General features: G+C 42.9%; 1 protein-coding gene across 6 annotated transcripts in view; it reads right to left on the bottom strand.

Moving 5' to 3' along the window:
• Nucleotides 1–27878, bottom strand: part of DIAPH3 (diaphanous related formin 3) — a 1416707-nt gene that overhangs the window by 651041 nt on the left and 737788 nt on the right. For all 6 annotated transcript variants that reach the window (XM_063952903.1, XM_063952906.1, XM_063952905.1 and 3 more), the window contains 3 exons: nt 22088–22192; nt 10923–11216; nt 9162–9276 (listed from right to left, as the gene is read on the bottom strand). In XM_063952903.1, the coding sequence (XP_063808973.1) occupies nt 9162–9276; nt 10923–11216; nt 22088–22192 (514 nt within the window). The remainder of the gene's footprint in view (nt 1–9161; nt 9277–10922; nt 11217–22087; nt 22193–27878) is intronic.

Raw genomic sequence — 27878 nt, forward strand, 5'->3', positions numbered from 1 at the left:
AACATGCAATTAATAACCCTTTCAAACCATAAGCAAAAAAACAATAATCTGACCGGGTGCGGCGAGTAGCCCAGGTCCTGCTTATGTCTGAAAGGGTTAGAACCGGGTTGACAGTCATGGGTCTGCAACCTTACAATTGACAAGGGTTATTCCTGGGACTGCAACGTGGGTCAGTGGCACGGCTTATGTGTGTAAGGTATGATATGGGTCATGCCTAAAAGGAGTTCACCGGCAGATGACATCATACCCAAGCGTCCACTGCTAGATGGGTGATGACTGGGAAAAACCGGGGTCCATCACCAAGATGTGAATAGGGTTAAGTATTGAAAACCCCAGCTTAAACTCGTGTTCTGTGCCCAGGATTCGAGCCAGGTTAAAGCCTGTGGTTTACATCTGAAAGGGGTAGAATTTACACTTAAGAAATCAAAGTAGTGTAATGAGTGACATAGAAACATAACTAGTTTAATATGTATGAATTTTATAACACATCAATTTGACAGTGGAATGGGGTATAAAGAGCAATCTGATGACATACAGAAAAACAGCAAGGCTCTGGAATAGAGGAAAGCTAGAGGTGTATTGTCATGTACCAACATTTATTCACATGATGTCACAATACAATATGTATATTTGTGTGAGCTATTTGCTAAGCAGACAGGGGAACCTCTGACTGGCTTATTTAGGCAACTTCGAAAAAACTCATCTTCTGGATAATACATGTGAAACATGTAATAAGTGTTAATTCCATCATAATACAAATGACACACGTTTTTCCTTTGTTGCCTCATTAAGAGTACCATCTTGATACACAGCCACTCTTTCACCTTCTCTGTTACCTTGGCTTTGTATGCACCTGTCAGTGATTAAACCAATTTTAGGCTGAAAGATTTTGGGATCAACACTAAAACAAACACATCCTTAATTTACATGTTTACCTGTATAGGGTCCAGGAACATCACACATCAAAATAACAAATGTACAGTATAATCAACATCCTGTGATGGGCCTCTCCCAGAGACGACAGCAACAACAAAATAGCAGATTCTATCATTTATACACTGACCCGGGAGAAGAAGCATCTCTTTCTGTCCACACAGACAAATAGCACATCATCATCATCTTTCTTATCCCACATCCCTTCTCCAGCCTACTACATGGATTATACAATGAGTAATAGTTTCCAGTACAAGGATGACTTAGCCCACTGATTTATGTCTAAATGGACGGATGTGGTTCTATTTAACCGCAGCATTGTATAAATGAAGAATGTTTTGTCCGTGTTATATTGTATGAAGTGTGTAGTGTATCTGTAATATGGGGAGAATGCTATGCCATGTTTAAATGAAGAACTGACTCTCCCCAGTGGCCCTAAATTTGATAATTGGTGCCGGTTGATGAGTGAGGTGGTAGCGCTTGAATGGTTTATGCATAATAAATGTAATTGCCTTCATAAATTTGAACCCATTAGTGGTTCTTGGACTTTCAATTTATGGAATTGGAGCAGAGGGCAGGGTTAATTATGTAGCAGGTATGGCAATGGTAAGACAGCTGAGGGATCACTTTTTAACTTGTAACCTTACACTATAATAATGGCATTAAACGATGTTTACCATTATTAGGTGAGTACACAGATACGTCCTCCGTCATTGTTGTTGCAGTCAATGTTATACTGCCCTTCTAGTTAAGAATAGTGCCGTGCAGTGTTACAAACACTGAACATCTTTTTGTGTGTTTTTCCTGAAAATGTTGATGATATGCGAATACGATACATAAGTAATTGATAGTTATTGGAGTGAAAGATTTAACTACCTCTGGTGCAAGACAGGGACCTTAACTTGCAAACATCTAAACAACCCTAATAGACAAAATGAAAAAAAAAAGATCTAATAGGTAGTGTGTGTTGTTTGGAATCATGAACAGTCCAATCTATGCTATTCATTGCAAGAAGACATCTATTTTAATCAACAGAAGCAAACAAATGAGTTCACATTCAAATGTAAAAGCAACAAAATCAAAAACCTAAAACATACAGTATTTCCTTTACTACACCACAAATTGCCTATATGTGTTCTAGTGCTTTGCTATAATAGAGAAAGGTGTCTGATCTCTTGGCGTCATGAACCAAATGGCACCAGACAGAACAGTATTTCTTGATGCTATCATTTGTATTTGGTTACACTGCTGCAATTGTAACTATATAAATTAGACAATTATTCAAAAATCAAGGAATACAAAACAAATGTACATGTAAGGGTAACGATTAATTTAAATGTACATTTAAGGGTAAATACAGCTTAGTTTAATGCAGAAAATAGGATTTTGGTACTTACCAGGTAAATCCTTTTCTTTGAATCTATAGGGGGCACTGGAGTACTCTTGGGACATGGACGGTGTTAGCAAGGACAGGCACTGAATATTTAAATTTAGTAACTCTCCTCCCCTTCATACTCCCAGAATACCTCAGTGTTTTTTCCTGAGGCGAACAGGAGCAATAGAGAGGATGAACAATGGATAATTACATATAACATTATAACATAACGGACAACAATGAAGTTGACCCATAACGTTACTGACAACTAAACAGTTGACACCATAACCGATAGAACGTGAAAATGTGAAAAAAACGGTGAGAATGTGTTACCATAAGATCCACTGAACTTACCACAAACCAGGTAAAACTGCTCTGGGTGGGCGTCCAGTGCCCCCTATGGATTCAAAAAAAAGGATTTACCTGGTAAGTACCAAAATCCTATTTTCTTTTTCATCCACTAGGGGTCACTGGAGTACTCTTGGGACATACCAAAGCTTCCCCCGTGGGCGGGAGGGCTGTTTGGCACCTGTAACACTAGGCGGCCAAAGCTAGATGCTGATGCCGCAAACGTATCAAACTTGTAAAAGCGCACAAACGTGTGCACTGATGACCATGTAGCCGCACGGCAAAGCTGCGTCGTAGAAGCCCCACGACCAGCTGCCCATGAAGTTCCCACAGAACGTGTGGAATGAGCTGTTACTGATGTAGGCGGCAGTAACCTAGCTTGAAGGTAAGCCTGACGTATGGTCAGTTTAATCCATCTGGATAAGGTCTGCTTAGAAGCTGGCCAACCCATCTTGGCAGCATCATAGAGAACAAACAACGTATCCGTCTTACGAACTGTAGACGTTCGGGATACATAAACGTGTAGTGTGCGTACCACATCTAAAGTTCCAGAATCTTCTGTTAACACAGGAACTACTATTGGTTGATAGATGTGAAAAGATGACATTACCTTTGGCAAGAAAGTGGGATTCGTCCGAAGTTCCGCTCTGTCATCATGAAACACCAAATACGGTGGCTTGCATGACAAGGCACCCAAATCTGAAACACGCCTTGCCGAAGCTAAGGCTAGGAGAAAAATTGTTTTCCAAGTGAGAAACTTAATATCCACTTGTTGTAAAGGTTCAAAATATGTAAGAAATCTAAAACCAGATTCAAGTCCCATGGCGCTGTAGGTGGAATGAATGGAGGTTGTACTCTGAGGACACCTTGCAGAAAAGTGTGTACAGACGGCAATAGAACCAAATGTCTTTGAAAGTAAATTGACAAGGCAGAGACCTGCACCTTTAGTGTAGATAAACGCAGTCCTCCATCTAACCCCGTCTGTAGAAATAACAAAAGACGGGATAACTTGAAAGATGATGTCGGAAACATCAGAGCTTCACACCAACCTATATAGGCACGCCAAATTCTGTAATAATGAGCTGCCGTAACTGGCTTCCCAGCACGTAACATGGTTGGTATGACCGATTCTGGAATGCCCTCTCTTCTTAAGAGGGCGGTCTCAACAGCCACCCCGTCAAACGCAGCCGCGCTAAATCGGGGTAAATGAACGGACCATGTTCAACAGGTCCGGACGTAGCGGAAGCGGCCAAGGATCGTCTGCGAGTAGCCCGCGGAGATCCGAGAACCAAGCTCTCCGAGGCCAACGAGGAGCCACTAGCATGACTGTGGCGGACTCTCATTTTATCCGTTTTAGCAACAGAGGAAGCAGCGGAAACGGTGGAAACAGATACATGAGGCTGTACGGCCACGCAATTGTGAGAGCACCCACCGCCACTGCCTTTGGATCTCGCGTTCTAGACACATACTGGGGCGTTTGATGATTGTGGCGAAATGCCATCAGATCCACTTGTGGGTAACCACACCTCTGGACCAACATGTGAAACACTTCTGGATTTAATGTCCATTCTCCTGGATGAAAATCCTGACGGCTGAGATAATCCGCCTCCCAGTTGTCCACTCCCGGAATGAACACTGCCGACAATATCACTTGGTGATGCTCGGCCCAATTGAGAATTTGAGCTACTTCCCGCATGGTCATGTGGCTTCTCGTTCCTCCTTGTTTGTTGATGTACGCGACCGCCGTCGCGGTGTCTGACTGCACCTGGACAGTCTGAGACCGGAGCATGTGCACTGCTTGTCGTAGCACATTGTAAATTGCCCGGAGTTCCAGGACATTTATAGACAGCAATCTTTCGTGATCCGCCCAGAGACCCTGGAGCTGACAATTTTGAACTACAGCTACCCAACCTCTGAGACTCGCGTCCGTCATTTGAATTATCCAATTCCAGACGCTGAACCGTTTCCCTGCGGTTAGATTGTGTAATTTGAGCCACCGGAGTATAGATACTCTGGCCCATGGAGACAACCTCACCCTCTGGTGAATCTGCAGATGCAAGCCTGACCACTGTGCGAGCACATCCAGTTGAAAAGGACGTGAGAGAAATCTTCCGAACTTAAGCGCTTCGAAAGCTGCCACCATTGTGCCTAACAGGTGAATGCACAAATGTGGTGGCTTGAGCACTAATTGTACCAGATGACGAATACTCCATACTTTCTATTCTGGTAGGTAAATTATTTGATCTACCGTATCGAGAATCATTCCTAGGAAATGAAGTCGTTGAGACGGAATCAAATGTGATTTCTTGAAGTTGACAATCCAACCGTGCTGAACTAGCACATTGTACAATAGCAACGCATGTTGGAGGAGCATCTGTTGAGACGGAGCTTTGATGAGTAAATTGTCTAAATACGGAACTATTATCACTCCCAGGGATCTGAGATGAGCTATCATCACAGACATCACTTTGGTGAATACCCGAGGCGCTGATGAGAGGCCAAACGGTAAAGCCTGTACCTGGTAATGGTTTTGCTGTATCGCAAAACGCAAGAACCTCTGATGAGGTGGCCAAATCGGAATGTGTAAGTATGCATCCTTGAGATCCAGCGCAATCATGAATTCCTGTGGCTCTAAACCTGTAACACTGACCACAGGGATTCCATCTTGAATCTGTAGTACGTGACGTACTGATTGAGACCCTTTAAGTTCAATATTGGTCTGACCGAGCCATCCGGCTTTGGTCCTACAAAAAGACTGGAATAATAACCCTGACCTTGTTGGTGAACAGGGACCGGAATCAAAACTGCTGAATCCAGCAGAGACTGAATGGCAATTTGGAGAACCGCCTTCTTGTCTTCCGACACAGGCAGTCCTGTCTTGAAAAACCACAGTGATGGGAGACAGTCAAACTATTTCGTTACCTTTTAACACTAAATTGCGGATCCACCCATCCGTGGATGTCTGGAACCACGCCAAATGGAACGTATGAAAGTGTGCCCCCACAACTGGAGATCAGAGATGGACTGGAAGGCCATAATGCAACTGGCTTGTCGATGACCTTAGCGTTTTGACGACGGGTGGTGGTTTGTTGAAAACCACGTCCTCTGCCTCATCCACCAGGTGCGGTTGTTCCTCTACCACGGCCTCGAAAGGGCTGAGGTCTAAAGGATTTGAACGCTGGTCCAGAATATTTCCGTCTAGGTACCGTTGGAAGCAATGGTAGGAAAACAGACTTGCCCCCCTGTGGTCTGAAAAATCCATTTGTCCAATTCAGGACCAAACAACTTTCGCGTAAGGTAATGCTTCTATTCTTCTCTCGACCTTTGCCTCCGCCTGCCAAGGACGCAGCCAGAGCGCTTGTCGTGCTGCAACTAGTGACGCTGAAAGGCGAGGACTAGTCAGACGTCCGTAGAAGCTGTACGTAGATAATCAGCAGCTTCGCAGATTTGATCCGCGAGAAGGTTGTCTTGTAGGGCGGACCCGACTCCTGTTATCCATACAAGCAATGCTGTAGTTACCCAAATGCCAACCAAACACGGTCGAAGCAACACCCCTGCTGCTGTATACATCGACTTTAGCATAGCTCCCATATAGATGTCACAGACTCTGGAAACAGGTAACTAGACTTAAATCGGTGAGGTTTAGAAACCTGTGTATCAGGATTCTATATTAACATCTTATTTAGAGATTCCGAAAAAAATAAGAAACACGCTGGAGATGTGTCGTCTAGTAAAGACCACCTTATAATTTGTCAGAGGTTCCTCAGTCTCTGTAAACTTCAGAGACTGACGCACCCACACTATCTGACTGCTGGTCTATTCACCCTTCTCATATGCATCTTGCGCAGTTAGGCCTGGCATAGAATCGTCAGGATTGCAACATAGCAGAAACTGGAAATTTATAAGGCAAATGATAACTATCTTTGCAAAATCGGAGATGAAATGGAAGTATAAAATATACTGTGCATGTGGTAGAACCCTCCGGGAACCCACTGTTACAGACATTGCAGTGAAACTACTTTTTCGTTTTTGCTGGTGACTAACTCATTATGTAACCAGACAAATTCCACCTCAGTAAAATTACTAAAATGTTTATATGGCCAAAGTGCAGTGCATGTGGGCAGACTATAAGAAACTTGATCCAAAAATTCCTACTAACACCCCTGCACCATCTGATGGAGCAGTGTTGTAGGACAGGAACGTTCTGGAAAAGAAACAGAAAGTAAGATTAAAATGGCCTCCAGCCATGTGCTTATAGTCAAAGAACATATTTCCTTACGTGACCATATATACCTATAGCATTTTATATACATTTTCTATGGTATAATACGTGCTTGTATAATACGTATGCATATATAACACAATGCAGCCCTTTCTCTAGCAGAGGTTGTCTATTACTGCAGCTGTGGCAGAATCTCTCCCCACCCCCCCACTCCTGCAGCTGCGCTGCATGTAACAGGGACAGGGAAACCTCCTGACTGCCCAGCATGAGCCCACTAGTTACTAGAGGGACGTTTTATAGTGACAGACCGCGGCAGCAGTGTGCACTGTCCGCGGTCTGAGTGATCAGAGGCGCCGGCATCTTTCCCCCCTGCTTCCCCCTTAGCGTGTGCAGGAAGCGCTGCCAGCGACTGTTACGCTGAGCTGCTGGCCGTTACCAAGACAAACCGCGGCAGCAGTGAATGCTGTCCGCGGTCTGAGTGAGCAGAGATGCCGGCAGCTTCCTTCCCCTAAGTGACGGAGCCTCCGGCCGTTACAGGGACAGACCGCGGCAGCACTGAACGCTGTCCGCGGTCTGATTGTGCACAACAGGCAGGGAGCGCTGACAACGGCGCTTGTAGCGGCCGTTCAGTGCGTCCCTCTGAGCGGCGGCCGGGAGTAGGGGAGCAGCGGCGGGGAGCTGTTATCAGCAGTGGCGGGGAGCGGAGCAGCGGGATGACCTCGGGTGACGCACATAGCAGTCCCCCCCCCCCCACACGGCGGGGCAGCAGCGTGAGCTGACCGCCCCGGTCATAAATACCTGTGATCCTGTGCTCTGACGGGGCTTCTCTAGCAAGCTCCGTTCTGTAGTCTCAGCTGAAGGTAGCTGACATGTGCTCTTGGGATCTGACGGGGCTTCTCGACCAAGCTCCGTCCAGTCCTTTCTGCAGCCTCAGCTGAAGTTAGTTGAGGTGCTTGTGGCTGTGAGGGGGCTCCTATTGTGAGGACCGACACACCAAGAGCTGCACGCAGCAGCTTCTGTAATCCCGGACCCATAGTTTTTGTGTAAACTGGGAAGGGATTGTAATTAGAAAAAAAGTATAAAAAATAAAAATAAAATAATCTAAAAGTAAAATATGTGGAGGAGCTCCAGCTTTGTGCTCCTATCCATGTGAGGACCAAAAAAAAAAAAAAAAAGAGGTATTCTGGGAGTATGGAGGGGAGGAGAGTTACTAAATTTAAATATTCAGTGCCTGTCCTTGCTAACACTGTCCATGTCCCAAGAGTACTCCAGTGACCCCTAGTTGATGAAAAAGAAAAGTAGATATACTGAAAATAAATGGAACAGAAGCCAAGAAGAAATTTATGTGACTAAACCTAAAATAAGATGGGAAATTAAATAGAAAGCCATTTCTTTAAGGTTTACACCACTATTGTTTCTTCACACTAAATAGTGTAAAGAAACATTGAGAGTCCAAAGCCATTGTTAAATAAAGACATGTGGGGGGTTAGTTAGGATGAAATCCAGCCATACAGCAAGCCAGCTGTAAAGCAATATCACTACAGGTATGACGGCAGCTTGTTCATTGATTACGCCAGAAAATATGAATGTGTGGAATACAAATAATTTTATAGGTTCAAAATCATAAAGCATTGGAAACTTTTAAAACTCATTCTGTAAGTGCCTACTTTCTCGTCATTTAAGGCAAACAATGTAGGATCAAAAGGTACTGGACATTGAACAAGTAGGGACAAAAAGGATCTTTCAATGCTGTAATCTGAGTGAACCTTAAAGGGCCGTATTCACGGGCCGATGTGGGAGAGAGGTATGCTGAGTGAACCGCTCAGCACACATCTCTCCCACCGCTCAGCACAACGCGATGTGTGCTGAGCGTGCGGGGGGAGACTGGGGGCGAAATGAGCGACTTGCTAGATTGGCCTGCGCGGGGCTGCACATCGCTATCGCTGTAGGGGGTAGACACGGAGCGATCATGCTCAAATTCTAAGCAATCTAGTCAGATTGCTTAGAATATCGCTCCGTGAGTACCCCCCTTAAGGGGGTTACTGACGGAAGAGATGTGTGCTGAGTGATCTTAACACAGACCGCTCAGCACAGCGTGATGTACAAACTAGCACCGGCGATAGCGGTCGCTGGGGGGCATACACACAGCAGATCCGTGCTTAAAATCTAAGCAATCTAGTCAGATTGCTTAGATTCTAAACACGGATATCTCTGTGTGTACCCCCCCTTATTCCAGATTGCTGTGCTAAAGGGAAGTCTGATTTTAGGCCATGAAATGCTTACCTTTCCTTTGACATGAAAATGTATTTTCAAGTTGACAGAATAAATCTGTATCTCCATATTTTTCCTCCTTTACATTCAACCAGAAACAAGTCTCAGTCATTTCATTGGGTCTAATCTGAAAATGAAAAGCATATTGTAGTAAGCATACCTTTTTTTTAAAAAAAAATAATTCATATGTAAATCATTATCAGATATAAAATCTGTCCTTTAAAATATATACACATATATAATTAACTTTCAAATGCATACATCACCTATGCGCCACTTTTCTGCAGTCAATATCCAAGTAATATTTAAACAATCTTCTGTAGTTAGTGATTGTCTGAGCTAGTAGACGTGACTTTTTATAACAACATTGCATATGACAAATGTCTGTTGTCAAAGAAAAGTCTAATCTGCTGAAGGCAGAGCCGATAAAAGACTGTTAGTTAAAAGGGAAAAAAAATGTGAACAGAATAAAAATGCAAAAAATCCTTCTAAACGTGTTTCTTTCAGGTGATCTCATCATTTTTGAAACATGCAAGAACAGGCTGGTAAAGGATTCTATTGAAATATTGTATCATGTATATCCACTCTATATCGTGTTATAGAAAAAAATATTGGTGAAACATCGGGGAAAAAGTGTGAAAACAGGAAATTTTTTACACCCAGTGTTTTACAACGGCTAATTGGATATTGACCACTGTCTTGTACTGTAAGTCGCAGTTTAATTGTTTTGCTAATTTGTTTGTGTACTTTGTTAGGCCCTGCAAAACCCTTGTTTGTGGATTTGGAGCAGCAGGCTTTCAGAGTCCTTTATATTTGGTGCCTGTAATTTTCTATATACAGTGTAATTATGAATTCTTAAGTGCCTTGTAATCAGTCTTATAATAAAATACTACTTAGAATTTCCAAAACAAACCTCAAAACAAAACGAAGGATTTATTTAAAGCTCCTTAGAAATTAAACTTTTAAAATCACACACTGCAATAAAGAAACCCAATATTCCATCATCACAGATACTCTCCCCCCACCCCTACCCCTTACAAATATTCAAACTACAGTCTTTGTTATTAGCGGACTAGCAGCTGATTTACAATTTGAAGACTGGGCTTATAAATTACTATACCAGTATCAGAAACACAGATGGATTTATCCATGCTTAACTACAGTAGGTGACTGTGTCCTTGGATTCAAAAGGTTTGTCATGTCATGTGATCGTTATTCCGCTCATGCAAAGAAAGTGCTTGAGTGCATATGTAATTTCCATTTCTAAGATATAACAATGCTCTTAAATCCACATGGGCTCTCCTTGAGAATGTATGAATGAATATTAAATGATTTCAGCATACTTCTTCTATACTTCACCTGTGTCAAGACTTGGCAGACAGTTTTCAAAGAAAATATCATTGTAAATAAACATTACTAAACGTGATCAAAAAAATAAGTTTAATGTACACACACACACACACACACACACACACACATACACATACACACACACACACACACACACACCATTGTATATAAATATATATATATATATATATATATACACACACACACACACAAACATACAGAGAAATTATGCTGTAAAGCAAGAATGCTTTCAAAAATAGAAATGTTAATAGTTTATTTCTATAAATTAACAAATTGCAACATCTGCTTGCCTACTATAAAAATATATGTATATATATATATATATATATATATACACACACACACACACATACATATACGTGCATACAAACACACACGTGTAGGATAAACAAAAACTTTTACTTTTTGCCAATTGAGTCTCTTCATCCCAACTTCTGGCTTGAATTCTTTTTTAGGTTTTAAGCCAAATGGAAGAGACTTCAACGGAGGAGAGTGATGTCCTGAAAAAACTCCAGGTAGTGGTGGAGCACCTGGTGCTCCTCCTGCCAAGAGAAATGGAGGAGGAGGTGGTGGTGGTGGCGGTGGAGGCACATGTCCAGCTGATGGTGCTGCTGGTGGAGGCACAGGAATACCAGAAGGTGGACAAACAGTAGCCCCTTTCTGTGGTGCACTTCCAGGTTCAAAAGGGATTCCATACTGAGGGCGTGAAGGGGAATAAGAAAAAAATAATTTCTAGATCAACATTCATATACAGTGTTTGCCTATATTTTGCTTCACTGTTAAAAGTTTTCTGTTTAAGAATAGATACCAATATAATGCACATTAAAAATGAATAAACATCCCTACAGAAGAATAACAAGGCAGCAACAGAATTAAAGCAACTGTACATACAGTATTATGAGCATTAGAATAATATAAATGAGGTGAATTCTGGGTGCAAATATCTAAACATGCTGGAATATATACAGATCTATCCTCATATCATCTAAACTCAATACAACATGCATCACGAAGTTCCTGGCATGAGTGAGCCACCAGGTCCTATGCAACTCTGAATAATATGATATATGACATTTGTATATGGTCTGTGAATTAGTCTGTATACAGAGCAGAACAGAGCTTGAACTGGAATAAAGCTGTGGCTGCTACATTGTAGCACTTTGTCTACAGAATCAGAGACTCAGTCACTCACACCTATATGGTATCCCAACGAGCGGTATGCTGAACGCATACCAGATATACAAATGATGGATATTAAATTATTCAGCATAGTCTCTTTGTGCATCCCAGTCACACTGCACTGTGACTAAGACAAATATTCAGCAAAAAAGACGCCCCAAATGCTTAAATATTCTCATTTGACCTAGTGTGCCAAGAGGAGCTGTAAGAAAGATGTATGAGGACATATATGTATATATGTATATTACAAATAAAGGTTTATGCATCTATAGTAGAATTGAGTTAAAATTGCAACACTATCAAATACAAATCAACTGTCATGGCAGAACATTGTATTATGCATAACTGTAAAATTCCAGAAATAATATCCTCAAGTTCTGCTTTGGAATGGACATGCCATGCATAGAAAATCCGCCCATTTTCAAAGACGAAAACTAGTAAATCATTTTGCTATGTTGTCTGTTTGTTATAGGAATGGTAAGGAACATTTATGATAAATCTTTAGCAATTATTTGGGAAACGTAGCTAATCTCTTAAATGTGGGTATATGCTTAGCAGGTTTAGCTGGTTTAAAGCAAATGTTTTTTGTTTTGTTTTGGGTTTGTTTTTTGTTTTTTCTTGGGGGGGGGTTTGGTTTGTTTTTCTCTTCATTTTACAAACCCACTTTTTTTTTATTATTATGTGACTACAGGTACGGCACAGTGTCTTCAAGAAAAGCCTATTATAAGAGACTTGTTATGTTATTATTCCACATTATTGTTGCTAGTGGTCTTGATTTGAGTGAACTAAACCAGTGCAGTAAATTCACACACACACACAAGAGAGAGAGAGAGAGAGAGAGAGAGTGGGAAGGTGAACGAGATCAGAGTGGTAGTAAATCTGCCTAGCATCAGCTAAGGCACCACAAACTCCTCCCCTAACAATCCGATAGGACAGGAAAAACCCACAACTAACATTATTTTTATAAATTTTTAATCTAATGTATCTATGGGTGTACTTTGTATGTTTTAATGTTTAGTCTATCCACATATATTGATGTAAAACGAATTAAACAGTAAAAATTGGTTACCGTATATACTCGAGTATAAGCCGACTTTTTCAGCACATTTTTCTATGCTGAAAAAGCCCCCCTCGGCTTATACTCGAGTCAAGTTGTCAACGGCTGCAGCAGACGCCGTGGGCTGTGTGGGCGTCCGCTGCAGCCGGCTCCAGGGACAGACACTAGAGGTCATTATTGACCTCTAGTGTCTGTGCGGCGTTGCTATGGGAGAGACGTCATGACGTCTCTCCCATAGACATGATCGGGTGCCGGGAAGCGGGCGCCGGAGCGGGCGGCCAGACGGAGCGGTGGACAGACGGAGCGGCGGCCAGACGGAGCGGGTGGACAGACGGAGCGGAGCAGCGCAGCAGCAGAAGAAACGGTCGGGAAGCAGGAGCGGGGCAGTGGTAAGTATTGTTTTAGTGTGTGTTTTGTGTGTTTGTAAGCGGCAACGGGGGCACAGTAACAGGGGGCAAAGAAAGGGGGCACAATTACTGAGGGCAAAGAAAGAGGGGTCATAACTACTGGGGGCAATGAAAGAGGGGGCACAACTACTGGGGGCAAAGAAAGAGAGGGCATAACTACTGGGGGCAATGAAAGAGGGGGCACAACTACTGGGGGCAAAGCAGCGGGGGCATGTTTTTATCTGGCACTGTGGGGAGATATAGGTCACTGGGGGTATATGTGGCACTGGGGGCACAACCCTAGCAACAAGCATTACCCCCTGGCAACAAGCATAACACCTACCGCATGAAACCCCTGGCAACGAGCATGACACCCTGAGCATGAAAACCCCCGGCACCGTGCATTTCCCACCCTAGGCTTATACTCGAGTCAGTAATTTTTCCCAGTTTTTTGTGGTAAAATTAGGTGCCTCGGCTTATATTCGGGTCGACTTATACTCGAGTATATACGGTATATTGAAATCTCTAAATGAAATGATATCAAAGCCCAACGACTTTGTATGGTTAATGTTAGAAAATATTAAATCATGATTGATCAAGGTTTCTAATACATACTGTAGCAATGTTTCACAATATAATAAGCAGGATTCAATTTTGGGTTTTTTTTTCATTAAAGTACTAATATAAGAAAAAATGGCATAACCAATCCTGATGTTTAGTAATATATATTAGAACACCACCTGTTTGTAGGCTAATAATATGGCATTAGAGCACAAGCCAGTGCATTATTATTATTATTTAGTCTTTGACCCTTAACATAAATTAATATGACTGTTGCTTTGAATTTGAGACCTTGCTCTGAAGTAGAGTGCAACAAGTCAAATTAATCTAAAAGTCATATCTAACATATTTCTGATTTAAATAATGTAATTTAAGCATTGATAATGACAATCTTGAATAGAAAATTTTAGTGAGTAGAGGTTCAGTAAGCATTTTGGATAATGTATTATTCCGTAATTCAGAAAGTGTATATTTTTATGCCCCACTACAGTGCCAGTATAGTGCCTGATGCACATAATATCTCCCACTATACTGCCAGTTACACATGTATTCTCCCAGTATTCTGCCAATTACAAAATAGGATTTTGGTACCTACAGGTAAATCCTTTTCTCGTAGTACGTAGAGGATGCTGGGGTCCATATTAGTACCATGGGTATAGACGGGTCCACCAGGAGCCATTGGCACTTTAAGAGTTTGAGAGTGTGGGCTGGCTCCTCCCTCTATGCCCCTCCTACCAGACTCAGTCTAGAAACTGTGCCCGAGAAGACGAACATCTTCGAGAGAAGGATTCTACACAGATAGTGGTGAGAATCATACCAGCTCACACATACAAGGCACGTCAAGCCAACGAAGCTTGAACACTCAGCAACTGCTGAAACATTACTTACCAAGTAACAATGCAGTACTCAACTTAACAAAGCTGTACTGACATTATGCAGGAAAACGAAGCGCTGGGCGGGCGCACAGCATCCTCTACGGACTACGAGAAAATGATTTACCGGTAGGTACCAAAATCCTATTTTCTCTTACGTCCTAGAGGATGCTGGGGTCCACATTAGTACCATGGGGATGTACCAAAGCTACCAAAACGGGAGGGAGAGCGCGGAGGCTCCTGCAGAACTGATTGACTGACCTTCAGATCATCAGATGGCAAAGTATCAAACCTGTAAAACTTTGCAAACGTGTTCGACCCAGACCAAGTTGCAGCTCGGCAAAGTTGCACTGCCGAGACACCCCGGGCAGCCGCCCAGGAAGACCCCACCTTATGAGCAGAGTGGGCCTTAACATATTTTGGACACAGAAGTCCTGCCATAGAATAAGCGTGCTGGATACTGAACCTAATCCAGCGAGAAATAGTCTGCTTAGAAGCAGGACACCCAATTTTCTTGGGATCATACAGAACAAATAGTGAGTCCGACTTTCTGTGACAAGAAGTTCTCTTCACATATATCTTCAGAGCCCTTACAACATCCAAGGACTTTGATGTAATTGAGGAGTCAGTAGCCACTAGCACCACAATAGGTTGGTTGATATGAAATGCCGACACAACCTTCGGAAGAAACTGCTGACGTGACCGGAGCTCAGCTCAATCTTCATGGAAGATCAAGTAAGGGCTTTTACAGGATAAAGCCCCCAATTCGGACACGCGTCTAGCAGAAGCGAAGGCCAACAATGTGACCGTCTCCCATGTAAGAAATCTGACCTCAAACTCCTGTAGAGGCTCAAACCAATCCGACTGGAGGAACTGCAACACCACGTTAAGGTCCCACGGCGCCGTAGGCGATACAAAGGGAGGTTGGATGTGCAGAAATCCCTTCAAAAAAGTCTGAACCTCAGGGAGGGCAGCCAATTGTTTCTGAAAGAAAATGGATAGGGCTGAAATCTGGACCTTCACAGATCCTAACCTCAGGCCCATATCCACACCTTTTTGCAGGAATAGGAGAAAACGTCCGAGTTGACACTCCACCGTAGGAAACTTCTTGGATTCACACCAAGAGACATATTTCTTCCAAATACGATGGTAATGTTTAGACATTACCCCTTTCCTAGCCTGTATGAGGGTAGGAATGACCTTCTTCAGAATGCCCTTCCGAGCAAGTATGAGGCGCTCAACTTCCATGGCGTCAAACGTAGCCGCGATAAGTCTTGATAGGCCAGCGGCCCCTGCTGCAGCAGTTCCTCCCGAAGAGGAAGAGGCATCAGTTCTTCTTGCAGTAGATTCAGAAGATCCGCTTACCAAGCTCTTCTTAGCCAGTCTGGGGCAATGAGGATTGCTTGAACACTTGTTCTCCTTATGAGCTTTAGGATTCTTGGGATGAGTGGGAGTGGCGGAAACACGTACACTAACTGGAACACCCACGGAGACACCGGGGTGTTTACTGCCACTGCCTGTGGATCCCTCGACCTGGAACAATAACGCCAAAGCTTCTTGTTGAGACGAGAGGCCATCATGTCTATTAGGGGTAATCCTCAAAGGTCTGTTATTTCCTTGAACACCTCCGGATGGAGACCCCACTCCCCTGGATGGAGATCGTGTCTGCTGAGAAAGTCTGCTTCCCAGTTGTCTACTCCCGGAATGAAGATGGCTGACAGCGCCAACGCGTGCTTTTCTGTCCAGAGGAGTATTCTTGTCACCTCTGACATTGCCGCTCTGCTCTTCGTTCCGCCTTGTCAGTTTATGAAAGCCACTGTTACGTTGTCCGACTGCACTTGAATGACATGATATCTTAGAAGAGGGGCCGTCTGAAGAAGACTGTTGTAGACGGCTATTAGTTTCAGGAGGTTGATGGGCAGGCAGGCTTCCAGGCTTGACCACCGTCCTTGGAAGGTTACTCCTTGAGTGACTGCTCCCCAGACCCGAAGGCTCGCATCTGTGGTTAGAAGGACCCAGTCCTGAATCCCAAACCTGCGGCCCTCCAGAAGGTGAGGCAATTGGAGCCACCAGAGGAGTGAAATCCTTGCCTTTGGCGACAGACGATTATCTGGTGCATGTGGAGATGAGATCCTGACCACTTGTCCAGTAGATCCAGTTGGAAGGTCCGAGCGTGGAACCTCCCGTACTGGAGAGCCTGTAAGAGGCCACCATCTTTCCCAATAGGCAAATGCATTGATGAACCGACACCCGGGCTGGCTTCAGGACATCCCGGACCATTGTTTGTATCATCAATGACTTTTCCTGCGGAAGAAACACCTTTTGTACCTCCGTGTCCAGTATCATTCCCAGAAAGGACAACCTCTGGGTTGGTTCCAAATGTGACTTTGGAAGGTTCAAAATCAAACCATGACTCTTGAGGAGGCGTGTTGTGAGAACAATGGACTGCAGCAGCTTCTCCTTGGACGATAACTTTATCAGCAGATCGTCCAGATATGGAATGATGTTCACACCCTGTTTGCGGAGAAACATAATTTCTGCCATCACCTTGGTAAACACTCTTGGTGCTGTGGAGAGGCCGAATGGCAGGGCCTGGAACTGGAAATGACAGTCCAGCAATGCGAAATGGAGATCAGCCTGATGCGGCAGCCAGATCAGAATGTGGGGGTATGCATCCTTGATATCCAGTGAAACCAGGAATTCCCCCTCTTCCAGACCTGATATCACCGCTCTGAGAGACTCCATCTTGAACTCATTTAGAAAGGGGTTCAAAGATTTTAGGTTCAGAATGGGCCTGAACGAACTATCCGGTTTCAGTACCTTGAAAAGCTTCGAATAGTAACCTTTGTTCTGCATGTGAGGTGGTACTGGCACAATGACCCGTGCCTCCACCAATTTTTGGACAGGGTCTTGTAGTATAGTGCTGTCTGCCAACAGAGTTAGCAAGCCTGATTTAAAAAAGCGATGAGGAGGGAGACTTTGAAATTCAAGCCTGTATCAGTGGTATACAATATCTATCACCCAGGGATCCAAGCCGGACGATACCCAGACATGACTGAAGTGTCTGAGTCTGGCTCCCACTGTCCCCATCTCCAGGCCGCGCGGTCCATCATGCGGAGGACTTTGGCGTACCTGAAGCAGGCTTTTGCTCCTGGGAACCTACAGCAGCAGGTTTCTTGGACTTAACTCGACCTCCCCTAAAGAAGGAATTGAACGTTCTAGCCTTTCTAGGCCTATTAGGCCAAAAGGACTGTGTTGCAGATAAAGAGAAGGACTTCTTCAGAGCAGGTGCTGCCGAGGGAAGAAACTGAGACTTACCCGCTGTAGCCGTGGATATCCACGCATCTAGAGATTCCCCAAAAAGAGCCTGACCTGTATAGGGTAGGGCCTCCACACTTTTCCTGGATTCCGCTTCGGCCGACTACTGGCGCAGCCACAGTCCCCGACGAGCTGAAACAGACATGGAAGATATTCCCGCAGCCATGGAACCCAGGTCTTTCATGGATTCTACCATAAAACCTTCTGAATCATGTATGTTGTGTAAATATAAAGCAACACCATCCCTATCCATCGTATCCAAATCCTCAAGTAAGGTAGCCGAACACTTTACTATAGCCTTTGAAATCCATGCAGTAGCAATAGTGGGACGTAATATGGCCCCTGAAGCAGTGTACATTGATTTAAGTGAGTTATCAATTTTTCTATCAGCCGGCTCCTTTAAGGCGGTAGATCCTGGAACAGGCAAAATCACCTTTGAGAGTCTGGACACAGATGTGTCAACAATCGGTGGGATTTCCCATTTTTTTCTATCCTCATCAGGGAAAGGAAGCACCACCAGTACCCTTTTAGGGACCAGGCTTTCTTGCTGGTATCTGTGCTAAACCAGTGCTATCCTGATTACATGGAATGGGATCATCCTGGGAGGATAAATCCTCTGCAGCATATGACACAGCGTCCCTGGACATAGCTAAAGGAGACCACCAAACACTCCACACACACACACACACACACACACAGGTGAGGGCAGACAGAGTTTCCCCCCAAGAATGGCAAGAGACACAGAGATTGGAGTCAACCCACATACAGCGCTTTTAGTAAAGGGAGACCCCTTATCAGCGCTGACTGTGCACCTTAATAGGACACACAGTCATATTACAGCCTCTCCTCCCTTCTACAACCCCCTGGTACCGTGTACAGACAGCTGGAGTTGCTGTGGAGGGACCTGTTCTTCCCCTCAGCGTTGTGCAGGCAGGAAAATGGCGCTGGAATGCTGCTGGGTCCGCTCTGAGGGGAAGCACCGCCTCCTTAATGGCGCTGTCTTCCCGCTCTTCATAGATTATACTGGCCTGAGGAAAATGTGCTGGCTGAGATCTGTGGCCCCCGACAGGCTTCTGGACCAGTATAGGGGGCAAGCGCTGGCCCAGGGAGCCTTCTCCGGAGCGCAGGTTAATACCGCGCTCCCTTCCCGCTGCCGCCATTTTCACACCGGCACGCCGCTTGCTAGGGGGGTCGGTGTCTCACTCACCACATCTTCAGATCTGTAAGGGGTTGGCAGCATGCTGCTGGGGCGAGCGGTCCCCTGTGGCAGGGAACGATCTGACCCCTCTGGAGCTTAGTGTCCAGTCAGTGGAGACAGTGGCTCCGACCCCGGAAGGCGGACACTGCTCCCCCCTTAGTCCCTCGCTGCAGGGAAGCTGTTGTCAGTAGTCTCCCTGTAAAATAATAACCTGTAAAAAGAAACTTTTCCAGAAAAGCTCTGTGGAGCTCCCCTAGCTGTGACTGGCTCCTCCAGGCACATTTTCTAAACTGAGTCTGGTAGGAGGGGCATAGAGGGAGGAGCCAGCCCACACTCTCAAACTCTTAAAGTGCCAATGGCTCCTGGTGGACCCGTCTATACCCCATGATACTAATGTGGACCCCAGCATCAACTAGGATGTAAGAGAAATAATGTTACCCAGTCTAGTGCCTGATGCACATAATGTCTCCCTCTATACTGCCAGTTTCACATGTAGTCTTGCAGTATTCTGCTAATTACAAATAATGTTACCCAGTATAGTGTCTGATGCACATAATGTCTCCCACTATACTGCCAGTTTCACATGTAGTCTCCCAGTATTCTGCCAATTACAAATAATATTACCCAGTATAGTGCCTGATGCACATAATGTCTCCCACTATACTGCCAGTTTCACATGTAGTCTCCCAGTATTCTGCCAATTACAAATAATGTTACCCAGTATAGTGCCTGATGCACGTCTCCGCTATACTGGCAGTGAAACATAATGTCACCCAGTATAGTGCAAGTTACACATAATGTCCCCCCGTATTTTGCAAGTTACACATAATGTCTCAGAGTATACTACCAGTTACAAACAATGTCCCCCTGTACAGTGCCAGTTACACATACTTCCCCATTACACCCCCATCACCTGTGCAGCATGCTGCAGAGACCTACACTTGCAGGATGCTCCTCTGTGGGCATGCTGCTTAAGGAGTCAGGGCTCCGGCTGTAAAGGCCAAGGCTGTCTGTGAGGGTACCGGGGCTCCCTGATGGCTGCTTCACACCGCCGCTGGCTATGAATCTTGGGTGCCGGTGGACGGTACAGACATAGAGGCAACATTTCCATGGCTGGATGGATGCAGAAGCCAGGGATGCAGAGCCGCCCCACGTTAACCCCTGACAATGTGGCCACAAAAGGTACCCTGCTCGTGTGCCGCAAAAGGATGCAGTAGGGTCCGCATGAGGGCCGCAAGTTTGACACCCCTGGTCTAGCAGTATACCTTGCAATGAAACCAAAGTCTTGAATGCTAATTTGTTAAAACTCTATGAAACCGCATACTGGACAATGTAACAGTATACTGGAGAAACTGCAAAAGTAAATTGTTGTTGCAATATACGTCTAAACATTATGAGGTCAAATATACCAACGTGTCCTGCTGCTTATAGCAGTGTACTGTAGCAGGATCGCGATGCGTAAGCACTGTAGCATGCCAACATGTACACATCGCTAACTGGCTCCCATTAGAAAGAATGGGCGGGGGGAGCATGCATACTTCCCATTCAAAAGCTGACATAGAGTGGCGTACACAACACTATGCCGGGAGTTGTGAGCTGCAATGTGTATGATTTGCTGACAAAAGTTAAAAATACATTTGTAGGTGTTTATGCGCTCAATCTGCATGTAGACAAAGCTAAATCATAGTGTATAGCACATAGTAATTTAGTTCTGTATTAGCACTAGCAATGCATATAAAGACAATTAATCCTATAATTTAGTATTTCTGTTTTACTTGATGCCCAAATTAGCTAGGGAATATAATTTTAATATGTCATAAGTAAGGTGGGCACAAATATGCACTGAGGAAGTTAATGATGTGTAAAGCTAGAGAAAAGTCAACACCATTTCCCCTTACTGTAAATAGTGCCCATCTATAGTGTATCATTGTGTCCACACATACTTCAGTGTCTATAACCTGTCAGCTCCTGCAGCATCTTCTCCTCCCAGCATCCAACTCTCTGAAACAGTCTAGCTGCTATTAGCACACCAACTGGCACACAGGCTGCTCTTTTGTTGCCTATTTTAAACCTGGTTACATGCAGACAGTAGGTTCATTCATTACAAAGATTTAACACCCTAAGTCATTGTCACATTTAGGCTCATACAATGTGCACTTCAACAAACTGAAATTCCCCATCAAAATTATCATGTGCAGTGTGTAAAAATACATACTGCAAACATTTTCCATAAAACAACCACAAGATACAAGTGATGTAGAAAGTGTTCAGGTTAATCCATTTTTCAACCTATTTCTCAATTTACATTTACCCTTTTTAAGCTATTCCCTCTCACAATAAAAACAAAGCAGAGAGAAAAAAAAAACATAAAAATTATATATATATATATATATATATATATATATATATATATATATATATATATTCAGCTTCAACTACACATCAGATATGTCACACTACCAAATGACATGTCTTGAAAGGAAATAACACGCTTTGTTATGTTTCAATCTGTTTACTTTTTAAATTGAAAAATTATCAGAAAATATTCCTCTCCACACGGCAGGTTATCTTTCACTGCAGGTTACCAAAAGCCGAAGGTTCAACAAAATAGATTGCTTGAGGAATAATTTCCTGCGCAGAGACAAAGATCAGTGATGAATGCCAAATCCACAAGCTGAAGAGTTTCTACCCTCTGTGGTTAATTACTTACAACAAATGTGACACTGAGAGCAAAACCTAAATGAAACATATTTAATTAACATAAAACTTAGCAGAAAAATAGATCAATTTAAGTTCACACATGGCTAATTAATGACTTTCTATAATACTTTTTGAGCCATAAAGTGGAACCTATGAATAAGAAAATTGATAGTAAACAATTCCAGGAGGGTGTTGAGAAATCTGAAATCCTACTCTTGTTTGAAAGGTATTAAGTGGAATTTGTTTCAACAGTCATGTTCTTGTATTCAATAGATTCATTTAACATGGTCCATTACCTGGGATTTAAAAGCCTGTAATTCTGCTTGAAGTTCATTGATTTTTCCTTCATTTTTCTGCAATTGGGACTGAGTCTCTTGGCGAATTGTAAATTCTTCTTCATACTGAAAAGTACAAAAATATCTAATGTCATTTTCCAAATCCATTCCTATTAAACCTTCCATTTTTGTTCATGTATATGTAATGCAAGTAAGACTGTCTTCTATTTGTATGTAAAGTAGTACATATTTTCAAACAAATGATGGTATCAAATCATTGCATATAGTAAGCAGCATTACAGGTTGAGTATCCCATAACCAAATATTCCGAAATACGGATTTTTTTGAGTGAGAGTGAAATAGTGAAACCTTTAATTTCTGATGGCTCAATGTACACAAACTTTGTTTAATACACAAAGTTATTAAAATATTGTATTAAATGACCTTCAAGCTGTGTTTATAAGGTGTATAGGAAGCATAAATGAATTGTGTGAATGTACACACACTTTGTTTAATGCACAATGTTATTAAAAATATTGGCTAAAATGACCTTCAGGTTGTGTGTGTATAAGGTGTATATGAAACATAAATGCATTCTGTGCTTAGACTTGGGTCCCATCGCCATGATATCTCAATATGGTTTGCAATTATTCCAAAATACGGAAAAATCAGATATCCAAAATACTTCTGGTCCCAAGCATTTTGGATAAGGGATATGCAACCTGTATTGTGCACAGGGCACCATGTACAGAGAATTTGTACTTGTTTCCCCATTACCTAAAACCATGTATACACTATGAGATCTCTCCTAGTTAGCAATATATACAGTATGTAATGGTAAGAAATTACCATTGATAACGGTATTTCTCAAAGGTCCACAGGATAACAACGGGATATGATGAAGCGACAGTGGATTTGCACTATTTAGTCAAAGCTTTCCTGCCTCCCAGCATGCAACGGGCCCGTCCATATATCCACGCCTCCTGGCTCAGGCAAATCAGTTGTATTCTGAAGCTCAAGGCTTTGGAACACAACTCATAGATAGCCCTAATCAGGCGATAAGAACACACATGCACACCTTTCCGTACAAGGAGGAAGAGGTTAGTGAGTAAAAGGATCCTCAAATGAGGTGCGTCAGGGTGGGATCCCTGTGGATTCTGTGGACTTAGGAGAAATAATGTTAGCAACGGTAAGTTCTTACCATACCGTATATTTCTCAGGCAGGGTCCACAGGTTATCCACAAGATAACAATGGGAATTCCATTTTGTGGTGGGGACGCACCTGATCGGACAGGAGAACCCTTAGCCCGAATTCAGCATCATGAGAGGCAAAGATATCCATGGCATAATTCTACAAGTTTGAATACACATATGTGGGACCCAGAATAGTAGGTGCTAAAATAAACAAAAAATTATACTCCACACAACATCCCTGTGGTATGTGGATGTATTTGATCTCCAAATCGTAACGTAGGCAATCTCTTTCCTTTTTCTGAAGTACCGTTCTCCTCTCAAGTTGATGTTAACATGAAAAGGAAACAATGTATATATGTGTAGTAATGTTTCAATAATAAACAATAACAAACAAGTCTCTCTTGATTTTCTAGCTTTTCACACGGTGAGAGCAATATTTCTCCACCTTAGAGGCGTACCCCAAGTCACTTTCCAAACGATAGATTAAAGCTTATAAAGGTATCTTTCATCCACCACTGTGCCAAAAAGCTGTAAATTTGGGTGGTGAGACCCTCTTTCCCTGGAAAGTGAGCGTACCTTACTCACAAGAAAGAAAAGTGATAAAAGTGTATCAAGGTTTCAAGAGGTGAATGTAAAGCCTACCCTACTCACGGCAATAAATGTTGTATTCAGACGCATGTGGGTTTCTTTTATTGGTAAACTGTGTAGCTTGTTGCCATTGGTTACTCCCATGTAAGTATTCCAGAAAGGTCATCAAAACATGGCAATAGTATCACAATAGATCCACAAAAAGTATTTTTATTAAAAAAAGAAAAACAAACAAAAAAAAAACAGAACAAGAAAAATTTCTATTTAAAAACAAAGTCAATTTGTACCTAAATGGTATAGTACTTTCTACTACAACATTTAGGTACGAATTGACTTTGTTTTTAAATAGAAATTTTTCTTGTTCTATTTTTTTTGTTCAAGATCTTTTATTGTTTTTCTTTTTTTGGATTTACAAGTCATGCTGCTATAAACATCTTAAAGACTTTGTAAACTTTTTTTCATTGGTTTTATTTCCTAAATCCCAAATGTATGATTTTTTTAAATAAAAATACTTTTTGTGGATCTATTGTGATTCTATTGCCATGTTTTGATGACCTTTCTGGAATACTTACATGGGAGTAACCAATGGCAACAAGTTACATGGTTTACCCTTAAAAGAAACCCAGATGTGTCTGAATACAACCTTTATTGCCGTGAGTAGGGTACGCCTTACATTCACCTCTTGGTGTGTTTAAAGAAACCTTGATACACTTTTATCACTTTTCTTTCTTGTGAGTAAGGTACGCTCACTTTCCTGGGAAAGAGGGAATCACCATCCAAATTTACAGCTTTTTGGCACAGTGGTGGATGAAATATACCTTTATAAGCTTTAATCTATCGTTTGGAAAGTGAGTCGGGGTACGCCTCTAAGGTGGAGAAATATTGCTCTCACCGTGTGAAAATCTAGAAAATCAAGAGAGACTTGTTTGTTATTGTTTATTATTGAAACATTACTACACATAAATACATTGTTTCCTTTTCATGTTAACATCAACTAGAGAGGAGAACGGTACTTCAGAAAAAGGAAAGAGATTGCCTACGTCACAATTTGGAGATCAAATACATCCACGTACCACAGGGATGTTGTGTTGAGTATATTTTTATTGTTTATTTAAGTGCCTACTATTCTGGGTCCCACATATGTGTATTCAAACTTGTAGAATTATTTGAACTTTTCTGGTGAGGTTCTTTTTGTGGTGAACCGGCCTGTGGGCTGCTTTCCAGTGCGCCATTTACTAGGGATTCACAAAAAAATTTTTCTTGTTAGATCCATAGCATAATGTCTAATGAATGTGTTAATGGAAGACCATGTGGCTGCCTTATATATCTGTTCTGCTGAAGCACCACGTTGTTATTATTATTATTATTATTATCCTTAATTTCTAAGGTGCCACAAGGGTTCTGCAGCCCCAAATTACAGAGTACATAAACAAATAATCAAAACAGGAAAACAGCAACTTACAGTTGAAGACAATATAGGACAAGTACAGGGTAAATAAACATAGTTACATCAGCAGATAACACTGAAATAAGTATCAGGTGGCAGAACACTGCTGAAGTTGATGCAGTTGAAGAATATTAAAGTGAGAGAAAGCATAAGCACATGAGGGAAGAGGGAAATACTCGTGAGAGCTTACATTCTAAAGGTGAGGGGTAGACTGATAGTGGTGACACAGATGGGGTACATAGAAGGCGTGGAACAGAGGGTTAGGATGAGAATTGGCTGGGTTTGAAGAAGTGGGTCTTGAGAGCCCGTTTGAAGTTTAGTAGAGAGGTGGAGAGTCTGAGGGGGGGAGGTAAAGAATTCCAGAGAATTGGAGCAGCACGTGAAAAATATTGGAGGTAGGAGTGGGAGGAAGTAATCAGAAGGCAGGAGAGTCAGCGTGCATTAGCAGAGCGAAGAGGACGGGTGGGAGTGTAAGGGGAGATAAGGTCAGAGATGTAAATGGGAGAGGAGTAGGTGAGGACTTTGTGAGTGTGAGAAGCTTGAAATGGATTCTGAAAGGGAAGGGAAGCCAGTGAAGGTCTTGTAAGAGAGGAGAGGTGGACATAGTGTGTTTGGTGAGGAAAATGAGCCAGGCAGCAGAATTGAGGATAGATTGGAGTGGAGAGAGGTACAGAGAGAGAAAATAGGATTTGGGTACTTACCAGATAAATATTTTTCTTTGAATCCACAGGGGGCACTGGAGTACTCTTGAGATATGGATGGGGCGTTAGCAGGGATAGGCACATTTAAATAATTAAATTAGTAACTCCCCACTCCCTCCATACTCCCAAGGTACCTCAGTGTTTTTTTACTGAGCCGAACAGGAGCGATAGAGAGAATGAATACTAGAGAATTACATATAACATTATACCATACTGGACAACAATGAAGTTAGCACATAACGTAACAGACAACTAAACAGTTGGTACAACAATACATATCACCGTAACATTTGAACAAGTCGGTGAGAAAATGTTACCATAAGCTCTACTGAATTTACCACAAGACAGGTGAAACTGCTCTAGGCGGGCGTCCAGTGTCCCCTGTGGATTTAAAGAAAATGATTTATCTGGTAAGTACAAAAATCATATTTTCTTTTTCATCCACTAGGGGTCACTGGAGTACTCTTGGGACGTACCAAAGTTTCTCCCTTGAGCGGGAGAGCTGTTTGGCACCTGGAACACTAGACGGCCAAAGCTAGATGCGGATGCCGCAAACGTGTAAAAGCGCACAAACGTGTGCACTGATGACCATGTAGCCACACGGCAAAGTTGCGTCGTAGAAGCTCCACGACCTGCTGCCAAGAATTTCCCACAGAACGTGTGGAATGAGCTGAAACTGATGTAGGCGGTTGTAGCCTAGCATGAAGGTAAGCCTGAGAACAAACAATGTATCCATTTTACGTACTGTTTATCTTCGGGCTACATGAACGCGTAGTGCGCATACCACATCCAAAGCAGCTGGAGTTCATGCACTTTCTGATAATACCGGAACTACGATTAGTTGATTGATGTGAAAAGAAGATACCACCTTTGGTAGGAAAGCGGTATTCGACTGAAGTTCCGCTCTATCATTATGAAACACTAAATATGGTGGATTGCATGTCAAGGCACCCAAATCTGAAACACACATTGTTGAAGCTAAGGCTAGGAGAAAAACTGTTTTCCAAGTTAGAAACTTAACTTCAACTTGTTGTAAGGGTTCAAAAATTGAAGACTGTAAAAAATAAAAAACCAGATTCAAGTCCCATGGCGCTGTAGGTGGTATAAATGGAGTTTGTACTCTTACGACACCTTGCAGGAAAGTGTGAACTGTTGGCAAAAGGGCCAAACGCCTTTGAAAGTAAATTGATAAAGCAGATACCTGCACCTTTAGTGTAGATAAACATAGTCCTCCATCTAACCCAGTCTGTAAAAATAGCAAAAGACGGGATAACTTGAAAGATGTCAGAAACTTCTGAGCTTCACAACACCCTATGTAGGCACGCCAAATCCTGTGATAATGAGCTGCCATAACTGGCACGTAATAGCACGTTATAGCACGTAATATGGTTGGTATAATCGATTCTGGAATGTCGTCTCATCTAAAGAGGGCAGTTTTAAACAGCCACCCCGTCAAACGCAGCCGCGCTAAATCGGGGTAAGGTAACGGACCCTGTTGCAGCAGGTCCGGACGTAGCGGAAGCGTCCACGGGTCGTCTGCGATTAGACCGTGCAGATCCGAGAACCACACTCTCAGAGGCCAATGAGGCGCCACTAGTATGACTGTTGTGTACTCTCTTTTGATCCACTTTAGCAACCGAGGAAGCAGCGGAAATGGTGGAAACAGATACACGAGGCTGTACGGCCATGCGATCGGGAGAGAATCCACTGCCATTGCATTTGGATCTCTTGTTCTGGACACATACTGGGAAGTTTGATGATTTTGGTGAGATGGACAAACATCTGGAACACTTCTGGATTTAATGCCTATTCTCCTGGATGAAAATCCTGACATCTGAGATAATCTGTATCCCAGGTGTCCACTCCTGGAATGAACACTGCC

The sequence above is a fragment of the Pseudophryne corroboree genome, chromosome 2 (assembly GCF_028390025.1).
Source record: "Pseudophryne corroboree isolate aPseCor3 chromosome 2, aPseCor3.hap2, whole genome shotgun sequence".
Lineage (NCBI taxonomy): Eukaryota > Metazoa > Chordata > Amphibia > Anura > Myobatrachidae > Pseudophryne > Pseudophryne corroboree.